Source organism: Urocitellus parryii, chromosome X (genome assembly GCF_045843805.1).
Source record: "Urocitellus parryii isolate mUroPar1 chromosome X, mUroPar1.hap1, whole genome shotgun sequence".
Classification (NCBI taxonomy): Eukaryota; Metazoa; Chordata; class Mammalia; order Rodentia; family Sciuridae; genus Urocitellus; species Urocitellus parryii.
The window spans coordinates 60,697,322-60,716,568 of NC_135547.1; the positions used below are offsets into that span (position 1 = coordinate 60,697,322).

The window sequence follows — 19,247 nt, forward strand, 5'->3', positions numbered from 1 at the left end:
AAGTTGTTCAGGCTGGTCTTGAACTCATGGGCTCAAGTGATGGTCCTGCTTCAGCCTCCAGAGTAGCTGGGACTACAGACAGGCACCATCATGACCAGGTAAGTCATGGTTATTTTTTACTATTTTATTTTAATTTATTTTTATTTTTGCTATAACTATTAATGTATATTAATTGTACAAATGTTTCTGTGTGACTTTTTATAGACATATATAACATGTTTTTATCATATCCACCCTCCCTTATTCCCTCCATATTATTATTTTTGATCATTTCTGTCTTTATGATATTCAATTTGATGTGACATTGTCATACCCTCCTTTACTGTTAGAGTCTGTAAACAAGTCAGGATGGCACCTGGTATTTTGCCAGAGGAATGTTAGAGTTCGTAAACAAGTCTGGATGGTGCCTGGCAAAATGCCAGAGGGAGTGGTTTGAGAAGTAACAAAAGCGAGCCATTAAGTGTGGAGATTCCTTATTGGTTGACTGATGTATCTAGTTTATGCTAATTAAGATAAGCTGTGTGAAATGTATAAATAGCCCTGTTGTCCTACAATAAACGGCTCCTACTCCTGCTGTATCACGGTACACAAGTTATTCATCCCCCCCCCCCTATTTTGCCCAGCCAGCTAGGCTGCGGCACTTTACTTCCTTAATCATGTTTTCCTTTAGTTCTTTAAACATATTTATAATGGCTACTTTGAAATATTTTCTGTGATATCCCACATCTGGTGACTGTCACAGGTAGTTTATGTTGCCTGTTTTTTCCCCACTGTATGAGTCACTCTTTCCTGTTTCTTTTTTTCTTTCTTTTTTTTTTTCTCCTAGTACAGGGGATTAAACACTAGGCCTGGTGCAAACTAGGCAAGTGCTCTACCAGTGAGCTAGATCCATAATCCTCATGTTTCTTTGTGTGTCCTGTAATTTCTTGTTGGAAACTAGGCATTTTAAATAACATGTTGTAACTCTGGTTACTGTCCCCTACTCCCTTTCCAGGGTTTATTATTGTTGTTTGCCCACTTATTTGTTTAGTATTTTAATTGATGGTTTTAGTGAAGACTATTTCCTCCCCCTTCAGCAATAGGACCGCATGTCAGTCTTCAGAGAGGCAAATTGTTTGTTATGTTCAAGGTTATACTTAATAACAATGTTCTTTTAAATTTTATTGGAGTATTATAATTATACATAGCATTTGGGTTCATTTTGACAAAATTATACATGCAAGGAATTTGATTGTGATCCCCACACAATATCTATATTACAATAGTTTTGATTAAGTTTTCTTAGTCTCTCCCTAACCATACTCATCTCTTAGGCTCCTTTAATTGCTAAAAGATTGGTCTATTATTTTCAGTAATGCCCTTGACCATTAACTGCTTTGATGTCTAATTCAAATTTGGGCTCTGTTCCAACTTAAATGTTTAATATTTGTTCTGACCCCTGGAGGGCTCCTCCCAGCTATCTCCTTCTTTGGCTCTCTCCAGCTATCTAGCTAGACAACAATAAACTTCAAACTTCTGCAGATTCATTAATCATTTCCCAATTGCCTCCAACACAGCTTCCACTCTTTTTGAAGCTACCTTGTCTTAAATTTCTCCATGCTTGAGGCAAATTATTTTCTACTGGGAAAATATTAGAAGATATATGCTTTATGGCTTACTTATCTCCCCAGGCAAAAGTTCTGAGTCAGGGCTCTGGATCTGGGGGTAGGAACAATGGCCCTTTTCTCTCTGAATGACACTCCTTCTTTAAGAGCTGTTCTCTTGGTGGAGGAGCAACTTCAATTACTTCAATCAACATAAAATAATGACTCTACTTTAAAAAGAAAATATTTTATTAAAAGCCATACAAAAGTGACCATGGCCCAAAACATAGATTCAAGTTATCATGAATGACAAGTTCAATCTAGTAAGAGGTTAAACTTATAGCCACAGAACAAACAAGGTCACAAATCAACACATTTACCAAATACACTTATGTGGACAACAAGGAGGTGGGATATAGTAGAACAGGACAATCTTTAGGTTTCAGATGCTATAACATTCTTAACTTTAGGATTGTGGAAGCTAGAGGTCCAAATAAGCTTAGTTATAAACTCCAAGAGTTCTATGTAATAGTCATGAAGATGTTAGGTCAGATACAGAGGTTGAAAGTAAATAGCTATCAAAAGGACAGAAACAACCCAAGATAATTTTGGCTACAATATTCCATCTTTCCACAATCACAGTGTTCAACTCAGTGGAGGTCAGTCTGTAGGATCTTCAATGCACATAGAACATGAAGGTCATATCTAATCATTCTTTTTTATATCTCCAGGTCCTTGCCTAGAACATAATAGATACTAATACTGATTGAACTTAATGTATATTTCTTCTATTTCAATTAAGTGGAAAGCACTATGTCCTGGGAATTAGAACTCTTAAATTGTACTGAGATTAAAATATGGGTATGGGCATGCAATGCTTAGCCCAGAAAAGTGCTCAACCAATATCAAATAATAAATGTTGAATGAAGAAAATAATGGGTGTGACATAGATGTGGAATTTATTAATAAGTGAAAAGAACATAAATTTAGGAACCAGACTCTAGGAGTTTGAATTCTTGCTCTACTACTTACTGTGTATTGCTTAGCCTCACTGTAGTTCTCTTGTTTGTATAATGGTGGGTAATATTAGCTCCTACCTCATAGGATTGTTGAAAGGTTAAAGAGCAATAATTAATGTACATATAAAACATTTATCAGCATTCATATAAATGCTATTTTATTTTCATCACTATACATGTGGGAAAAACAAGGCTAAATCTGTACATGCTCTTTTAATGTGAATTTTAGAAAATAGTTGAACTTTTTTTTATCTTCTTGTAAAAAGGATAGTCTTATTCCCTTGGAGAAATTTTAAAAGATAGAAGTGATCACTAGCTAATAACTATCAACAGAAATTGATCTTTAATCTCATAGATGAGGACAACCAAATGGGAAAAAGTGAAGGAGGGACAGAAGTAACATGTCACTGGGCAGGGTTTTCTAAGGATAAAATATGGCACAGGATACTGTCATGTTACAATGCCTGGAACTCTGAGTATCATGACAAGAAATGTAGCCCTTAGGAGCTGGGGCAGGGGTATAGATGGAGAGGAAGATGAGAAGAAAGGAAGAAACGAGTGTGTGTGTGTGTGTGTGTGTGTGTTTGTGTGTATGCCTGTGTGGATGCACATGTATATATGGGGGAAATGACTAAACATTTATCTTTGTTACTTTAGTTAGAACCATATAAAAATCATGTGCATTGCCAACACCTGAAATATTATCAGTCATTAATTTTTTATCATTCTCATATCTACCAAATTTACTGAAGAATATTTAAAAATGTGGAAAATCATAAAGTAAAATATTTGTGATTTTAACCTATCACTTATCACCACAAGAACCAAAGGCAATCATAGATAAAATGATAGTATATTTCCTCTCATTTTACATATGATATGTATAAGCTTAGAAAGTAAATCAATAAACAAATTGTCCAAGTTCTAGGAACTGGGTGTGTGTGTCCCCCCAACAATGTTTCTAGGTGGAAGCTCAATCCCCAAAATTATGGTATTTGGAAATGAAACATTTAGAAAGTAATTAGGTCATGAGGGTGGAGCTCTCATAAATGGAATTAGTGCCTTTATAAGAAGAGACGGGAGAGGGCTAATTTCTTTACTTTCTGTTCCCCATCATTTTAAAATACAACAAGATGGACATCGATAAACAAGAAAGTGAGCCCTCATCAGACATTGAATCTTGGATTTCCCAGTCTCCAGAACTGTGGGAAGTAAATATTTAATATTTAATCCATTTAGCCTACAGTATTTTTATAGCAGCCTGAACTGACTAAGACATCAATAAGACAGAAAAGTAAAAATTTTTAAAAGAAGATTTCTTTCCTAGAAGTCCATAGACCTCCCAAAGGGAATTATTTTTTTGTATGGTGACCTGAGCAGGCCTCAAAATTTTTCTGGTTCTTAGTCTCACAATTTGTAAAATAAGGCACCTGGACTGAAATATTTCTAAAGTTGTTCCACTTTTCACAGTACATGATCAGTGAAGGCTTAGGACATATGATCATAATTTCCTACCCTATAAACCCAAAATTAGGCAAAGGCAGAAAAAGATCACTATAAAATCTACTGTTTGGCAAGCCTACTAATCCATTCTTTTTGTCTCATAGTTTTTTTTCTTCTCTTGCTTCCAACCCTTTCTAATTACTTTGAACATTAGTAACAAATCATTACCCAGGTGAATATTTGTTAACAAATATGCTAAACTTTTTTCCTAGTAAAAATACTTTCTTGCAAATCCCTAAGGATTTGTGGGACAAGGAAATTTTATTGTACTTCAGTCAAGATTATTTTGCACCTAACAACTCTAATCATGAACACACAACAAATGTGTTGATTTCTTTGTCTAGCTGGATGGCAAGAAAGGCATGGTAAGAAGCATATACCAGTATGGAGTACAATTATTTTAAAACATGGCTGCAGATTATTTGGCACTTCTACCAGAAAGAGATTGGATCTATATTCCCTCTAATTGAATCTTGGAAGAGTGTTTAAGACCATTTCAATTAATGTACTACAGTAGAATTGATGTGTTTGGATATGTGATGTCCCTCAAAAAGCTCATGTGTGAGACCATGCAAGAACATTCAGAGGTGAAATAATTAGTTTATGAAAGTTATAACCTAATCAGTGGTTTAATCCACTGATATGGATTAACTGGATGGTAACTATTGGCAGGTAGCTGTGGCTGGAGGAGGCCAGTCATTGGAGGTGTGCCTTTGAGGTTTATATTTTTCCCCTGCTGAGCAGAGCTTTCTCTTTGTTTCCTGATTGCCATGCCTGAGCAGCTTTCCTCCTCCATACCCTTCCACCTCATTTGGGCCCAGAGCAAAGTAGTTCTGCCTCATTTGGGCCCAGAGCAACATAGTCAGCCATCTATGGATTGAGTCCTCTGAAACCATGAGCACCAAATAAACTTCCTCTTCTTAAATTGTTCATGTCCCGTCTTTTCCTCACAACAATGAAAAAGCTAACTAAAACATGATGTAATATGACTTCCAACACCAGGTCATAAAAGGCCATATAGCTTTCACCATATTTACAGGGAATAATTGCTTTTGAGGTTATGAAATGACCATGTTAAATATGCTAAATATTTTAGATATGCTAACATATGACCATGTTAGATATAGCATATATTATATATGCTACATGTGGACTTTCTGAATATTCCCAGATATGCCTGTCCTTCAGCCATATCAGTTTCAGCAGGTACAGTAGACAGTTGTTTGAGTCATCTACAAGTCTTCAACTTACTCCAAACTGAGTCATTCTCTCTGATGACCCAGCCATTGAGGAACATAAAAAAAGCAGTCCTCACTGTGTATTTTCTAAATCCCTGAAAACTTAAAGAGTCACCTGTCATGCTACAAGTGATAGCTACAGACACACAACAGTCACAAACCAATGTGTAATCAAATCAATCTAACAGAGTTGAGGAAGTAGGATAAAAGTAAGAAAATGTAGAGTTCTAAATTAGTAGCTCATTTTTGAGGCATGAATTTCACATAAAATTTTGTGTTTCTAATACCTTTTGGGGGGAAAAAAGGGCATATTCAGCAGCTGTGGGCCTGAACTGTCTCAGGAAAACAATTAACAAGACATGAACAGAGGCCACTCTATTTTGATAGGGCTTGTGCTCCCCGGTTCAACTACATTCTTGCCATTCCAGCTTTACATGCATATGTTACCTCTGACCTTGTTAGTTGAGACACCTGAACTAATAGTGCCTCCTAGAAGCCAGAACCATGCTAGGTACTAGAACTGTCAAATACTTGTCCCAACACTTTCACCTTTGTTAGAAATTAAAAATGGTAAACATTTTCTGAGTTTTTCCAGCAGAGCTCAGTCTAAACATTTCCATTCAAGGAAATCTTAGGAATTCCTGTAGTTGTTACATGGGGAAATAATTATTGTGAGTATATATAGTACATATTGTGTGTATTCTAAGTGAAACCACCTTCAGAACGTAAATTTTAAAAATGCTTTTTTTCTTTTCAAGCAATTGAAAAATATATTCTGGATGATTTGAACACATTTATTATACATGAGATGATTCTAACATGACACTTCTGGAATATAAGCATTCACAGTCTTCTCTGAGCCTACCACTTATTAAAACATGATACAAATCTCAAGATATTCTTTCAATAAGCTACACCAATTTCAGATCTCAAAAACTATGTATGGCTGGGTGTGGTGGTGCAAGCCTGTAATTCCGGTGGCTTGAGAGGCTGAGACAGGAGAATCGCGAGTTCAAAGACAGCCTCATCAACTGCGAGGTGCTAAACAACTCAGTGAGACCCTGTTTCTAAATAAAATACAAAATAGGGCTGGGGATGTGGCTCAGTGGTCAAGTGCCCCTGGGTTCAAACCCTGGCACCCCCCCCAAAAAATACAAAAAAAACCGCACAACTATGTATGAATGTATATTTTCTCACACCAACCCTGGGCACTACTGATCTTCGAAATATTTTACTTATTTCTCTTTGATTTTACTATCATCATCATTATTATTGTTGTTGTTATTATTTTGGTGGTGCTGGGGATTGAACCCAGGGCCTTGTCATGCTAGGCAAGGACTCTATCACTGAGCCACATCCTTAGCTTCACTTTTATTTTAGACTTCTTTGATTTTGATGAGAACAATTCATACCCTTTTACCCACCTACTTAAAACCCTCCAACAGCTTCCTCTCACACTTAAAATAAAGTCAAACTCTTTACAATGAAATAAGTATCATCCTACATGATATTGTTCCTGTTCAGGTCTCTGTCCTGATATTCTACTAGTCCTGGTTTGGCTCATCATGCTATAGTCACACCAGTTTTCTTTCTATTCCTCAAAAGTGCAACATGATTTCCCACCTCTGATACTTTATGCTTGCTAATCCCTCTGCCTGGAAGGTTTTCTCCCCAGTACTTAGCTGGCTTCTCTTTCTCATCATCTAGATTCCCATTCAAAAGTCGTTTCCTTAAAGCCTAGGCTGCTTAATCTAAAAAAGTATATGTACCCTTAGCTGCTTTCCACAATCACCCTTTATCACATCACTTTATTCTATTTCTTTCCTAGCCCTTACAACCATCTGAAACTATCTTATTTAATTTGGTTACTTGTTCGTTTTCTGTTTGTATCCACTATAATAGAAGCTTTTTGAGAATGGGAACTTATCTACTTTGCTTCCTACTCTATCCCTGACACCCAAAACAGTGCTTATCTCATAGTAGATGCCCAACTATTATTTGTTAAAATAATCAGTAATTTTTATTCTATTGGCCATACTTCTTTCTTTTTTCTTTTCCTTTCCTTTCTCTTTCTGCCATGGAACTCAGGGCCTCATACATGTCAGGCAAGCACTCTACCCTTGTACCATATACCAAGTCCATGCTTATTTCTTTTATAACCACTTTTCTATTGGTATGCCCATTTTTTTTCTTGTTGGTTTTTAAGAGCTGTTTAAATATAATGGGTGTTATTTTTTTCTTTTATATACTGTTGGTTCTGTTGAGCGGCTATAAAAACACACCACAAACTGGTGGCTAAATCAACAGAAATGTATTCTTTCATAGCTCTGGATGCTAGAAGTCTGAATTCAAGGTGTCATCAGAGCCATTTTCCTCTGAGAGTCTAGATAGAATATTTCCTTGCCTCTTCCTATTTCCTTGCTGTCAATGCTTGGCATTCTTTGGCTTGAAGCTGCATAATTCTGATATTTGCCTTTGTCCCTACATTGTGTCTTCTTCTGCTTAAAATGACATCAGTCATATTGGATTAAGGTCTTACCTAAAGATATCACCTAAACTTGATTACATCTTCCAAATAAGGTCATGTTCACAGGTTGTGGAGGTAAGGAATTCAACATATTTTGGGGGGGAACATAATTAATTCCAGAGCACCTGTGGTTTAAATGTTTTTCTCCAGTTTGTTCTCTGTTATTTAAATTTGTATAGATGATCTGGCTTCCTTCGTTGTCTTGGGTATTAGCAATGGGACTTACATGGGAATAGCTGCAGTAAGTCAAGGAAAAATGACCTCATGAACAATAATACATGCATTTCCTAGACTTTACTGTTGTTGCTGCTGCTGTTGTGAGATTCTGGGAATCTAACCTAGGGCCTGAGCTATACCACTAGCTATACCCCTAGTCTATGCATGAGATTTTTGATACTCTTCAAAATTTATCCCAAAGTCAATGGATCTGAAAAGGGTGAAGGAGTTCTTTTGGCCCATACACAGTTCAGTTCAGATCATCAGTTTAGGAGACTATATAGGGAAGATCTTTTTCAGCAGATTTTCTGGTGTCTTAGGATAACTTCTAAAGCCTGCGAAAGAAATGAAATAATATCCCTCAACTTTCCGATAGATTACTAAGTGCTGAATGTGTGTGTGTGTGTGGTGGGGGTGGGGGGGATTGAACTCTGGGGTGCTCTATCACGGAGAAACATCCCCAACCCATTTTATTTTATTTTATTTTTTTAATTTTTAAACAGGGCCTTATTAGGTTGCCAAGGCTAACCTCAAACTTAGGATCTCCTGCCTCAGCATTCCAAGTAGTTAGAATTATAGGCTTGTGTCACTGTGCCCAGTCAGAATACATGTTTTTTTTTTTTTTTGGTACTAGAGATTGAAGCCAGGGGTGCCTAGTCACTGAGAAATACCTCCAGTCCTTTTTGTTTTATATTTGTTCCAAGACAGGGTCTCAATAAGCTGCTTAGGACCTCCTAAATTACTGAGGCTGGCTTTGAACTTGCTATCCACTTGCCTCACCCTAAAAAGCCACTGAGATTATAGGCATGTGCCACCTGCATCTGGTTTACTTCTTTTAAATTAAACAAATATATTATCTTCCAAATGATCCAAAATCTTATAGTGATACTCAGATTTATATCATCAGATTTATATCTCACTCTGCAAGTCTTAATAGCTTATGGGAAAATTGGCGTACACATAGTTTCTTACATTTGTAATATCCAGTTTCAGTTTGTTATAGGGACTTAAAATTAGAGAAAAAAGAGAATATCACAATAAGAGTGTAGCAATAAAGCATCAGGAAGACACATTTTAGATAGGAACAAAGATGCCCATCCCACAGAGCCCACCAGAACTACCTTTTCCCAGGCTTAGCATTCACCCAGTACAGTATAATGAGAAGAAAATGGGACAATAACCACAGTCCAATTGGGTGTATTCCAGCCAAATACATGTGAACTATATCGCAGCAAAACTTCTAAGGATTTCAGCAAAAAAGGAGCTTCCTCTGTTGGAATACTAAACTGATATCTCCATAATTTGATTGAGGGATCTTAACTAGTTGAGGTAAAATCACAAAACAGTTTAGTTTTTGTAATAGAGGTATCAGTAGTGCTTTATCTATCATCCCCCACTCCAAGCACAATTCCTACTCTATATAGGCTTCTTTAACTGCATTTCTGTCTTTTCCTCCAACTTTTCAGTTTCTATTCATCCTAAAATGCTAATCTCACTTTTTTTTTTTCTTGGTACTGGGGATTGAATCCAGGAGTGCTCTACCACTAAGCTAAATCCCCAGTCACCCCTTTTTTAAAATTTTGAGACAGGGTCTTCTTAGTTGCTGAGGCTAGCCTTGAACTTGCAATCCTCCTACCTCAGCATGCTGTAACTGGAATTTCAGACATGGGCCTCCACACCCCTGACCTAATCTCACTTTTGATTCATGGTTCTCCTCATCCCTCCAGGGCAGATTAGAACTGCATCTCCTTGGGTATGGAATATGTGTGTGGAAGAGAGCTGTTCTTTTGTTCAATATTTCACCACCTTCCCTGTGTCTGGTTTGAGGGTTTGAGAGTTTAGAGGAGGGGAATAAGAAAACATCCATTTACCTGAATAACTATGGAAAGATACCCCTATGTAATTAATTATCAATGAAGCTCAAGTTATAGACCTCACTGATTAGGGCTCACATGCAAGCTGCTTCCTGATGTTCAGTGGCATCTTGGGCCACATCTTGCTTATGTCTTCTAGATTATGATCCTCACATGACATTCTTTTCATCTTACTCTGTAACAGTCTCTCAATAACTTTCCTTTCCCAAGCTCCAACTTTGGAGCCCACATGCATAGTAGGGTTTATTTTTCATACCTTTTCAGAATGGAGAATTTTGGAAGGAGGGAATCCTGGCTGTTTCCATGTCTGGCCACACCACCACGTTATTTTTTCACAGTGTTCTTTCTAGGCTCCTATAGCATCTAGGACGCTCAACTATCCCACTATTAAAGTAGATCCATCAGAGGTATGAGACACGAACCACATCATCTTGCAGATTTCCCTAAACTTTTTGGGATATTTCTTCTAAGTCTCCACTCCCTTGGCTTTGGGGAAAAAAAGCCAATTGGACACTTAGCAGCACTGTGATAGGAGACAAGAATAAGGAATAGGTTCTTCTTCACTATTCTTCCCCAAATGTGAACTCAGTCTCTTTCCCATTATTATACACTAAATATTCCCAAACTCAGAATCTGACTTCCATCTAACTTGACCTTGAAAATTTTGTAGTTCTGTTCTCAACAGGTTTTATCTCTATCTCCAACTCCTCAGAAAATGCCAAGGCCAGGAAAAGAGCTCATATCATTTTAGTAAACATAATAGCATTTCTAGGATAATTTTTATCTATCTTTAAAACATTTAGTTCATTATAAGCAAACTCCTATAAATTATAAATCTGATCTAGAGAAAAATATGCATATGTATGTTTTCATCCAAGAAAAGACAATGGCTTCAAACAAAAGACTTATTGAAGGTGGGTCAAAAGGACAATAGCAAGGCATGCATCCAAAGAAAATTAAAAATCCATTTACTAAATGTCATTTCAAACTGTTATATCACAATGACTTCTCTTCTTCCAGGGGATTCTTTCTAGGTAATTCCTAATTTTCATAAAAGCTTTTCTATTTGCTCTACATACAGTCCCTAAAATGAAAAGAAACCAATTAGCCTTAGTACTGGATACATTCATTCCACAAATATTCACTAATAATCTACTTTATACAAGAAACTCTATAAGTCACTAAGTATGCAAAGTAAAACAAAACAGATGTGTTTTCAGTGCTTGTAGATTTTACAAATAGATCTACCTAGGGAAAGAATCATATCATTACCCTCCTTCAAATCTTGCTAGAAACCACCCAACAACAGTAAAAAGTTATGAATCAACTTGAACTTTTGTGGTACTAGTGATTGAACCCAGGACTTTGTGCATGCTAGTCAAGTACCCTACCACTAAGATACACTCCCAGCCCCCACCCCTTTTTTTAGTATGGGGGATTGAACTCAGGGGCACTTGACCACTGAACCACATCCGCAGCCCTATTTTACATTTTATTTAGAGACAGGGTCTCACTGAGTTGTTTAATGCTGAGGCTATCTTTGAACTCACAATCTTCCTGCCTCAGCCTCCCAAGCTGCTGGGATTACTGTTGTGTGCCACCATGCCCAGCACCCCCAGCCCTTTTTATTTTATTTTGAGACAGAGTCTTGCTAAAGTTTCCCAGGCTGGCCTCAAAGTCGTGATCCTCCTTCCTCGGCCCCCTGAATAGCTGAGATTATAGGCATGTGGCTATGAGTCAACACTTATTGACAATTTACTAGGTTCTGTGGTAAATTCTTGATTAGTGTACTTATATTCTCCTAATAATTCTTAGTTCACAGAGGAAGCACAGAGACCTTGATAAGTACTTGTCTCAAAGTAACACATCACGTAATCCCTAGACTGCATTTGAATCCAAGCTTGTTTGATACTGTAGCCAGTTCCTAATCTGAATCCTTTCAGACAATATCATTAATACAACAATCTAAATGATGTTAAATAACCTAAATTTGGCCTAAGGATGCCTCCCCACTTGAGCCTTTACATAACAAACTGCAGTCTAACTTATTAAAACAATTAAATGGAAGCTTAATTTAGGGGTAATCTTTTTTAAACATATAGCTGAGTCTCAGCCAATCACAGCATCTCAACTTCAGACAACAGCAGAGGACCAATTGTACAAACCATGTTCAAATAAGGCAAAGATCAAGCTGTAACTAATTAAGCTGTCTCTGTACCTCACCTCTGTTTTCTGTACATTTCCATTGTTTGCTCATAAAATGCTGCCTGACCTTGTTGAAGACCAGAGTTTCTTGGCTCAAACTCTGCTAAATTTAATTTGTCTAAAGTTAAAAAAAAAAAAACAAACAATTAAGAGTTGTTAACTGTGAGACATAATCCTGGAATCTCCTATGTTCTTTTAAAAACAATTATTGGATGTGATTTTGTAACTTGAGCTTTTGGAGCTATATATTAATATGTCTATGTATCTCTAAAATCATCCAGAACCTGAAACTATGCACCACGCCTATATACTTCCTTTCTTCAATGTTCCACCTAGTTTGTCAGGGTAGGAGATTATTCAGGACTTTGGGGCCAAAACTAGAGGCAGTCACCATCTGGTCTGTTTTATCTCAGTGATGTACACAATGCTTTGTTTCCTTTATTATAAACAATAACTAGTATAACTTTTATAACATTACTGCTTTCCTAAAGATCTCTATTTTCCAGTGTGACAATCTTTTTAAAAAGTAATTTCAAGTTTGAAAACAGAAACATTTGCACTCAGAGTGAGTTTAAATCTCAAATTTACTTGCCTCACCAATATGCTGCTTATTTCTAATATTTTTGAAACATTTGCACCAAAAGGTAGATGGCCTTGGGACTAATTTCCACGTGTATATACTTAAATTCAGAGCTCATTCTAAGAAAATATTTGTTGGGGTGGTTTGGAAGGTTTGGAAAGGAAAGCAGGGAATAAAAACGCTCCTTTTCTATGATGACTGTGGAATCAAAAACATCACATAAAATTACATAAAATGGTCAAGATCTAATAACTGGAATTTTCTCTGAAGATTTACTTTAGATCATTTTGAAAACATTAACCATATTCAGAAAGAGTCCCCCCTTTTTAAAAATAAATTTTTGAAACAGGGTAGTACAATGTGTTTCAAAAGTAGTGTTGATGTTATGCAGAGCCTAGAGAAAATATTTTCTGTGTTGTACTGGTCAACATAAACAATGAGTTTTTTCATTCTGCAGGATGAGGCATTTCTTTCAAAAGGAAAACTCATAATCCCTAATTTTCTGAGGTGTGCTTTTCTTTTTCTTTTTTTTTTTTTAAGGAAAGAAATACACGTAGCTCATTCGACCTCAAGGTATATGCACAGGGGGATGGGGAGCAGGGAAAAGCACGTAGCTAAGGAGACTGGAGAAAAGGCAGAAAAGGCTAAACCAAGACCCGAGGTGGGAGGGGGCGGTGGAGGATGAGACAGATCCTCCCTAGTAACCAGAAAAGGGCCAACTCCAACCACAAGATGGTGATGCCACTTGTGGGGCCTCAGATTGGAGAGCACCGAGATGAGTGACAAGCAGTGTGCACCCAAGGCACTGCTCAGACAGGCGGTGTGTGTGGGGTGCTGTGTGTGCGCATGCATGTGGCAGGGGGCGGGGGGGCCTCCTGCTGCACTGTCCGCTGGAGATGGGGGGCGAGTTTCTTGGTGACGCGCGGCCCTCACGTGACCCGGAGCTGCAGAGCGACGCAGCCCAGGGTGCAGTCGTCACTCGCGTCTGGCTACCAGCTCCCCGCTGCCCTGCGCACGGCGGGCTGGCAACGGGCCCGGGGAAAGCGGAGCAGGTAAGGGCCCTGGGGCCCGCGCGTAGCGGCCAAGCCAGCAGCATCTTGTAGGCCCAGCGCGGGTGCAGGAGGACAGCGCGGCGGACCCCCCTGCTTTCTCCACACCCCAGCATTCTAGAGCACATAAATAGTGGCGCCCTGGCGTCGGGGTGCAGGGCGGCTGAGGCACGGGGGAGGGGCAGCAGAGCAAGTAAGAGCAGAGGGAAAGCACTCTGGAGTCCTGCGAGGAAAAATGGTGAACGCCGCGGGGGGCGGGGCGGCTAGGGGAGCGGGGCGGGGTGAGGGCTGTGAGGGTACCGGAGCGCCGCAGGGAAGGGGCCGGGGGCGGCGCCCAGTGCTCTGCTGCAGCTGTCTCAGCTCCCCCTAACCTCCGATTTCTGCAGGTCTGCGGGGCCCAGTGTCGCGGCGGCGCGAATCCGGAGGAGGGGAAGAAGGCAAGGATAGGCCCAGGTCGGTGCAAGGGGCAGTGCTTGGGGGGCGGTGCAAAAATGCAATCTGAGACCCCCAACCCTAAATGGGCCCTCCTCCCCACCCCCGCCTTCCACCTCATCTCTATCCTCCATTTTGGTGCCTGCTGAGCTCTGGGAAAGAATCCTGGGAAAGGAAAAATGGTGGGCTTTGGGGGAGGAGGAAAGAGAAGAGAGCTGGAGGGAGGGGCTCAAATTGGAGGCCCCCTAGAGGACGCGTGGAATTTCTAAGGTGGGAAAAAAATGAAATTTTAAAACCCTTCATATCTGACTCACAATCCTGCTTGTCGATGCACCAAGCATTCAGTCTGTCTCCTTGCCCTTGTCTTACTTGTGTTCAAAGAAAAACAACCAGAAAAAAATCTCATCATGGCAAATATCCATCAGGAAAACGAAGAAATGGAGCAGCCCGTGCAGAATGGAGAGGAAGACCGCCCTTTGGGAGGAGGTGAAGGCCACCAGCCTGCAGGAAATAATAGACGGGCACAGGCCCGCCGACTTGCCCCTAATTTTCGATGGGCCATACCCAATAGGCAGATCAATGATGGGATGGGTGGAGATGGAGACGATATGGAAATGTTCATGGAGGAGATGAGAGAAATCAGGAGAAAACTTAGGGAGCTGCAATTGAGAAATTGTCTGCGTATTCTTATGGGGGAGCTCTCTAATCACCATGACCATCATGATGAATTTTGCCTTATGCCTTGACTTCTGCCATTTTCCATGAGATTAATACTGTGATTCCCACTGTTTTCCTTTTCCTTGCATTTTCCTGATATGCCTTTACTGATCTGTTTGCTGTGAACCTTATGTTATTTCCATGTCTCAAGTGGGTCTTGCGTTGCCAGCTTCTGACTGAAGATTGCCTTTGCACCCAGCCTAAGTTTCTGTCAACAGTAGAGTTTTACCCATTTGCATGGAAAAATGTAAAGTTAATAAAGCAGTTAAAATCAATCTAAATATTTATTGTCTCATTAAAATATATGCACACACATATAAATATATTAACTAAAAATACATCAAATTCTTAATTTGGGCACATTTCTGTGTGGTATGTGGCTAAGATGATGCATGACTTTCTTTTTTCTCTTTATTACCTGGAGTTTGAAAGGCAAATAAAATATTTTATCAGTGAGTTTATGAATGCAGTGCAGGTATGTAATAATCAATCAATAAACTCAAAGAATAAAGCTGCCCTTTATTAGACACATTCAGTTAAAGAGTATACTTTCTCTTCTGTGAAACAGGGAACAATGTTTGTCTTGAAGACTGCCAAGTGGAATAGGTGAAGTATGGAACTGTGTGTTTGGTGGGCTCCTGTCTGATTCCCTAATATTTAACTGGACATATCAGGTACTTGAAGAGAATTAGAGTGTTTTCACCCATGCACATAAGTCCATACAGCAAAAATTAGTGGGTTCCCCCATGTCATTCCTCTGTTATTGGCAGCCCTACTCCTCTGATTACTGCAGGGTAATTGGTATACATTTCCTTCTTGAGTCCTGTTTTGGTTTTTATTGATGACATAACTGTATTCCTCAAGGTAAGCCCACCAATTTATCTGGAGGCCCTTGTGAACCAAATTTCCTCATTAACCTCTATGGATGCCTTCATAGCTTTAGACTTTAATATTTAATCAGGTGAGTACAGTTCCCCTGGTTCTTGGGCTTACAGTGGTTCTTAACAAAACAAGCATTTGATTCTTTTTATGCCCCTCATCTTCAAAGAACTCAGTCATAAATGCACTGAGGCCTAACTCAGGAGATACATCTAGGTGTCTTACTAAATTGTGCCCACAATTCGATTACTGTAAACCTCCTGAATCCTTTATTTTTGCCTGTGTTTCTATCCTTGCTGTGGATTTTCTCAAAGAGGATTCATGGCAGGCCTGCCCATACAGACATGTAAATAACATTGGGGGAACACATTTTCCTTAAAGATAAAGCACTCCCTCCATCCCATCCACTTGAAACATAAAACTGCTTGCAAGCTCTTAAAGACCTATGTTAAATATTTAGCATTATGATTTTAAATATAAATTTATGCCCATCTCCAAACTGATTTTTGTCTTATATATCCTGGAGTTCAGTTCCAAATACAGTGGCTGACAGCAGATTATTAAATTATTCATTATTTTGATTAATGAACTATAATGGAATTAGAAACCCCACTGAATACCGTTCTTAATTGATTTCTTAAGTGGCCAAAGGCAAGTAATAATACATATCTGGGAAGAATTACAGTTAATTTCCAAAGGAACCCAGCAAAGGAGTTTTCTAACCCAAAATTCAAACTTTCAAAAAGTTCTTATTCTTTACTTTCATACACCTTTTTCTTGCATCATAATTACCTAGGAAAATAAAAAAATTCTGACACTTGGGTGCCCTTCCTACCCCTAACACATTTTTGCCACTCTCTAAATTAGGAATTATTGTTTTGGCAATTCCTCAAGGATTCATGCATCTGAGGGTTGACAACATAGACACAGAACTACTTGTAGGAAGTACTCCATTTTACCAATGTTATGATCTGAATTAACTAACTTGATTCCACAATGAATATACTTTTCCAAAATATAAAGTTGGACTACATTAAGTAATCAATGCATATCTACATTTTAAATTTTTCTAAATAGCCTATTAAATTTGTGCATTATTATGAATTATTACTAATAAATGTATAATAATTATAATTATTGAGCAAAATATGCATTATCATTTTTATGTAGGCTAGTGGCCTCTCACAATATTTGGTTTTAGTCACCTGAACCTCAAGTTTCTTGCACAGTATATAATACTGTAGATAATTTAATAAGATAGTAATACACGTATTTGCCCATTTATGAATTTAGTTATTAATTAAATTTCACAATTATAATTTAACTGCAATTATATGTAACAACGTTTTTGTGTCTTTGTGGGTGGCTTATTTTTTATACATATGTAAAGTTTCTGTGAATAACATTTTAAAATGTAATAATTTTATAATTCTTTGTGTAATACTAGGTCATTATACATCTTTGAATTATGCTTAACATGTAGGAAGAATATAACAAAACCATAACCCAATCATCTAAAGGCATCAATTGTACATTATTTTATACTCATCCTCTATTTAGTCATTATAAAGCCAGGCTCAGAGCCTCTTTTGTGAAGTTCTTCCCTTTTCAAACCCCCTTCCAAGAAAACATGTTCAGTTTAAAATGTTTACTGTTTTAACTCTCTCCACTCATCAATGATTAACTTTCAATTACCTCTTTTTCAAGGTTGAAAATCAGGAGCTAAAATGCTGTTGTACACGCCATCACATTTCCCCAAGTTCCTACCCCGTTGATAAATTTAGGAACATAAAATAGATACATTTGCTTAACAGAATAGTACAGAAATATTATGAAACTTGAAAAATATTCCAGAATTAGGAAAAAGACTAGAGTACATAAATTAAATGGACAGGATCCCATGTGTGTTCTGCCTCCTTTCCTGACATCACATATATCATATAATAAACATACTGATCTGATTTAAAAACTTTTGAAAATACAGCATTTTATATATTGCTATCTCATATATAATCAGTCATGATACTTTTTAAGAATATGTCACCAAATGAGTTAATCATCAAAATTAATTAATTTTTAATAATTAATTTTTATTTTTAATTTCCCCCAGACATTATTTGAAAAATTACAATTAGCATGTTTAAAAATTTACTCTCGACCTTGGAACTGATGGAAAACATTTTTGATTTCATAAAAATAAACTAGCTGAATTTCTTATGAAGAAATTTTCAACTGTATGTACATTAAAAAGAATAATTTCTGCAGAAATGGAAAGAATTTTATTGTATTTCTATTGTAAAGTAATGCATTCTAAAGTGGCTTTTGTTGTTTTGAAACAGAAGATATTATGGAAATTTAATAATCTTTTCCTGAGATCACATGAGTGCCAATTAATTTTGTTTTTACCTATTTTTTCCTGGAATTATTATTTAGTGTTTAACTGGTTTTAAAATTTATTTTTGAAGGAGCTAACTATCATGTCAATCAGAGTCAAAGACCCTGTCAAACTTTATAAAAACTTGTTTGAAAAGCAAAAACAAGAATAATGAATTTCAGATTATATCTGCACCTTTTAGCTGGTAATATAAATTTAGTGTTTACCTACTTATTACTTAGTGTTAATTGTATTCGTTGATAAAATGGAAATAATCATTTCTAGAGCTTCTGGGGGAACCAAAGGAGGTAAAAAGCATGTGATCTATTTGCTTCTTGTTTTTCATTTGCACATGCAGAAACCAAGTCCTTCAGAATTACTTCAGTTGTTCAGAATAACATCTAAACTGTTCAGGCCTTGAATCTTTTTTTTTTTTTTTTAAACTTTTTTTTTAAATATTTATTTATTTTTTTAAGTTATTGGCGGACACAACATCTTTGTTTGTATGTGGTGCTGAGGATCGAACCCGGGCCGCATGCACGCCAGGCGAGCGCGCTACCGCTTGAGCCACATCCCCAGCCCAAGGCCTTGAATCTTCCTAGCACAAAGAAATGATGTTTGAGGGGATGAATATGACAACTACCTCAATTTGCTCATTATCTATCCTATACATGGATTGAAACATTACATTGTATCCAGTATATGACTATTATTATTAAACATAATTAGAGAAATTTTTAATTAAAAATAAAATATATATTTAAAAACAATAAATAAACTGTATGTCACGATCCTAGTCCAATCCTCTGCTATTATTGGACACTCTCCTTTCCTCAATTCTGCACTTTTCATAGGCCCTCATTACTACAGAATTCTCTATAGACATTTTAATGTGCCAATGGCTAGTTTATCTCCTACAGAGGCATGTTTAAAGACCTTCTATCTGACTTAGAGTTATACTAGTTTAGGTAGGTACTGTCTTAGACCACGGTATATTGTATATTTTTAGTGAAATAAGTCTTTCCCTCAGTTTGTATTTGTGCTTTGTGTG

The 19,247-nt window shown here is 37.6% G+C and overlaps 1 protein-coding gene across 2 annotated transcripts; it reads left to right on the plus strand.

The window, feature by feature from the left end:
- Window positions 1-13,783: 13,783 nt before the first annotated feature.
- Window positions 13,784-15,166, plus strand: Bex3 (brain expressed X-linked 3). 2 transcript variants are annotated; one of them, XM_026380810.2, is made up of 3 exons: window positions 13,784-13,797; window positions 14,181-14,247; window positions 14,652-15,166. In XM_026380810.2, exon 3 carries the CDS (start codon window positions 14,664-14,666, stop codon window positions 14,970-14,972), a length of 309 nt encoding a protein of 102 aa, XP_026236595.1. In that variant the 5' UTR covers window positions 13,784-13,797; window positions 14,181-14,247; window positions 14,652-14,663; the 3' UTR covers window positions 14,973-15,166. The 2 variants fall into 2 exon arrangements, with proteins under 2 accessions (XP_026236595.1, XP_077650075.1); XM_077793949.1 differs by lacking the exon at window positions 13,784-13,797 and having other exon boundaries at window positions 14,195-14,247; window positions 14,608-15,166.
- Window positions 15,167-19,247: the final 4,081 nt, after the last annotated feature.

What these genes read in the sequence shown, in the direction of transcription:
- Bex3 (XM_077793949.1), top strand. Translation starts at nt 14,634, where the DNA reads ATGGCAAATATCCATCAGGAAAACGAAGAAATGGAGCAGCCCGTGCAG.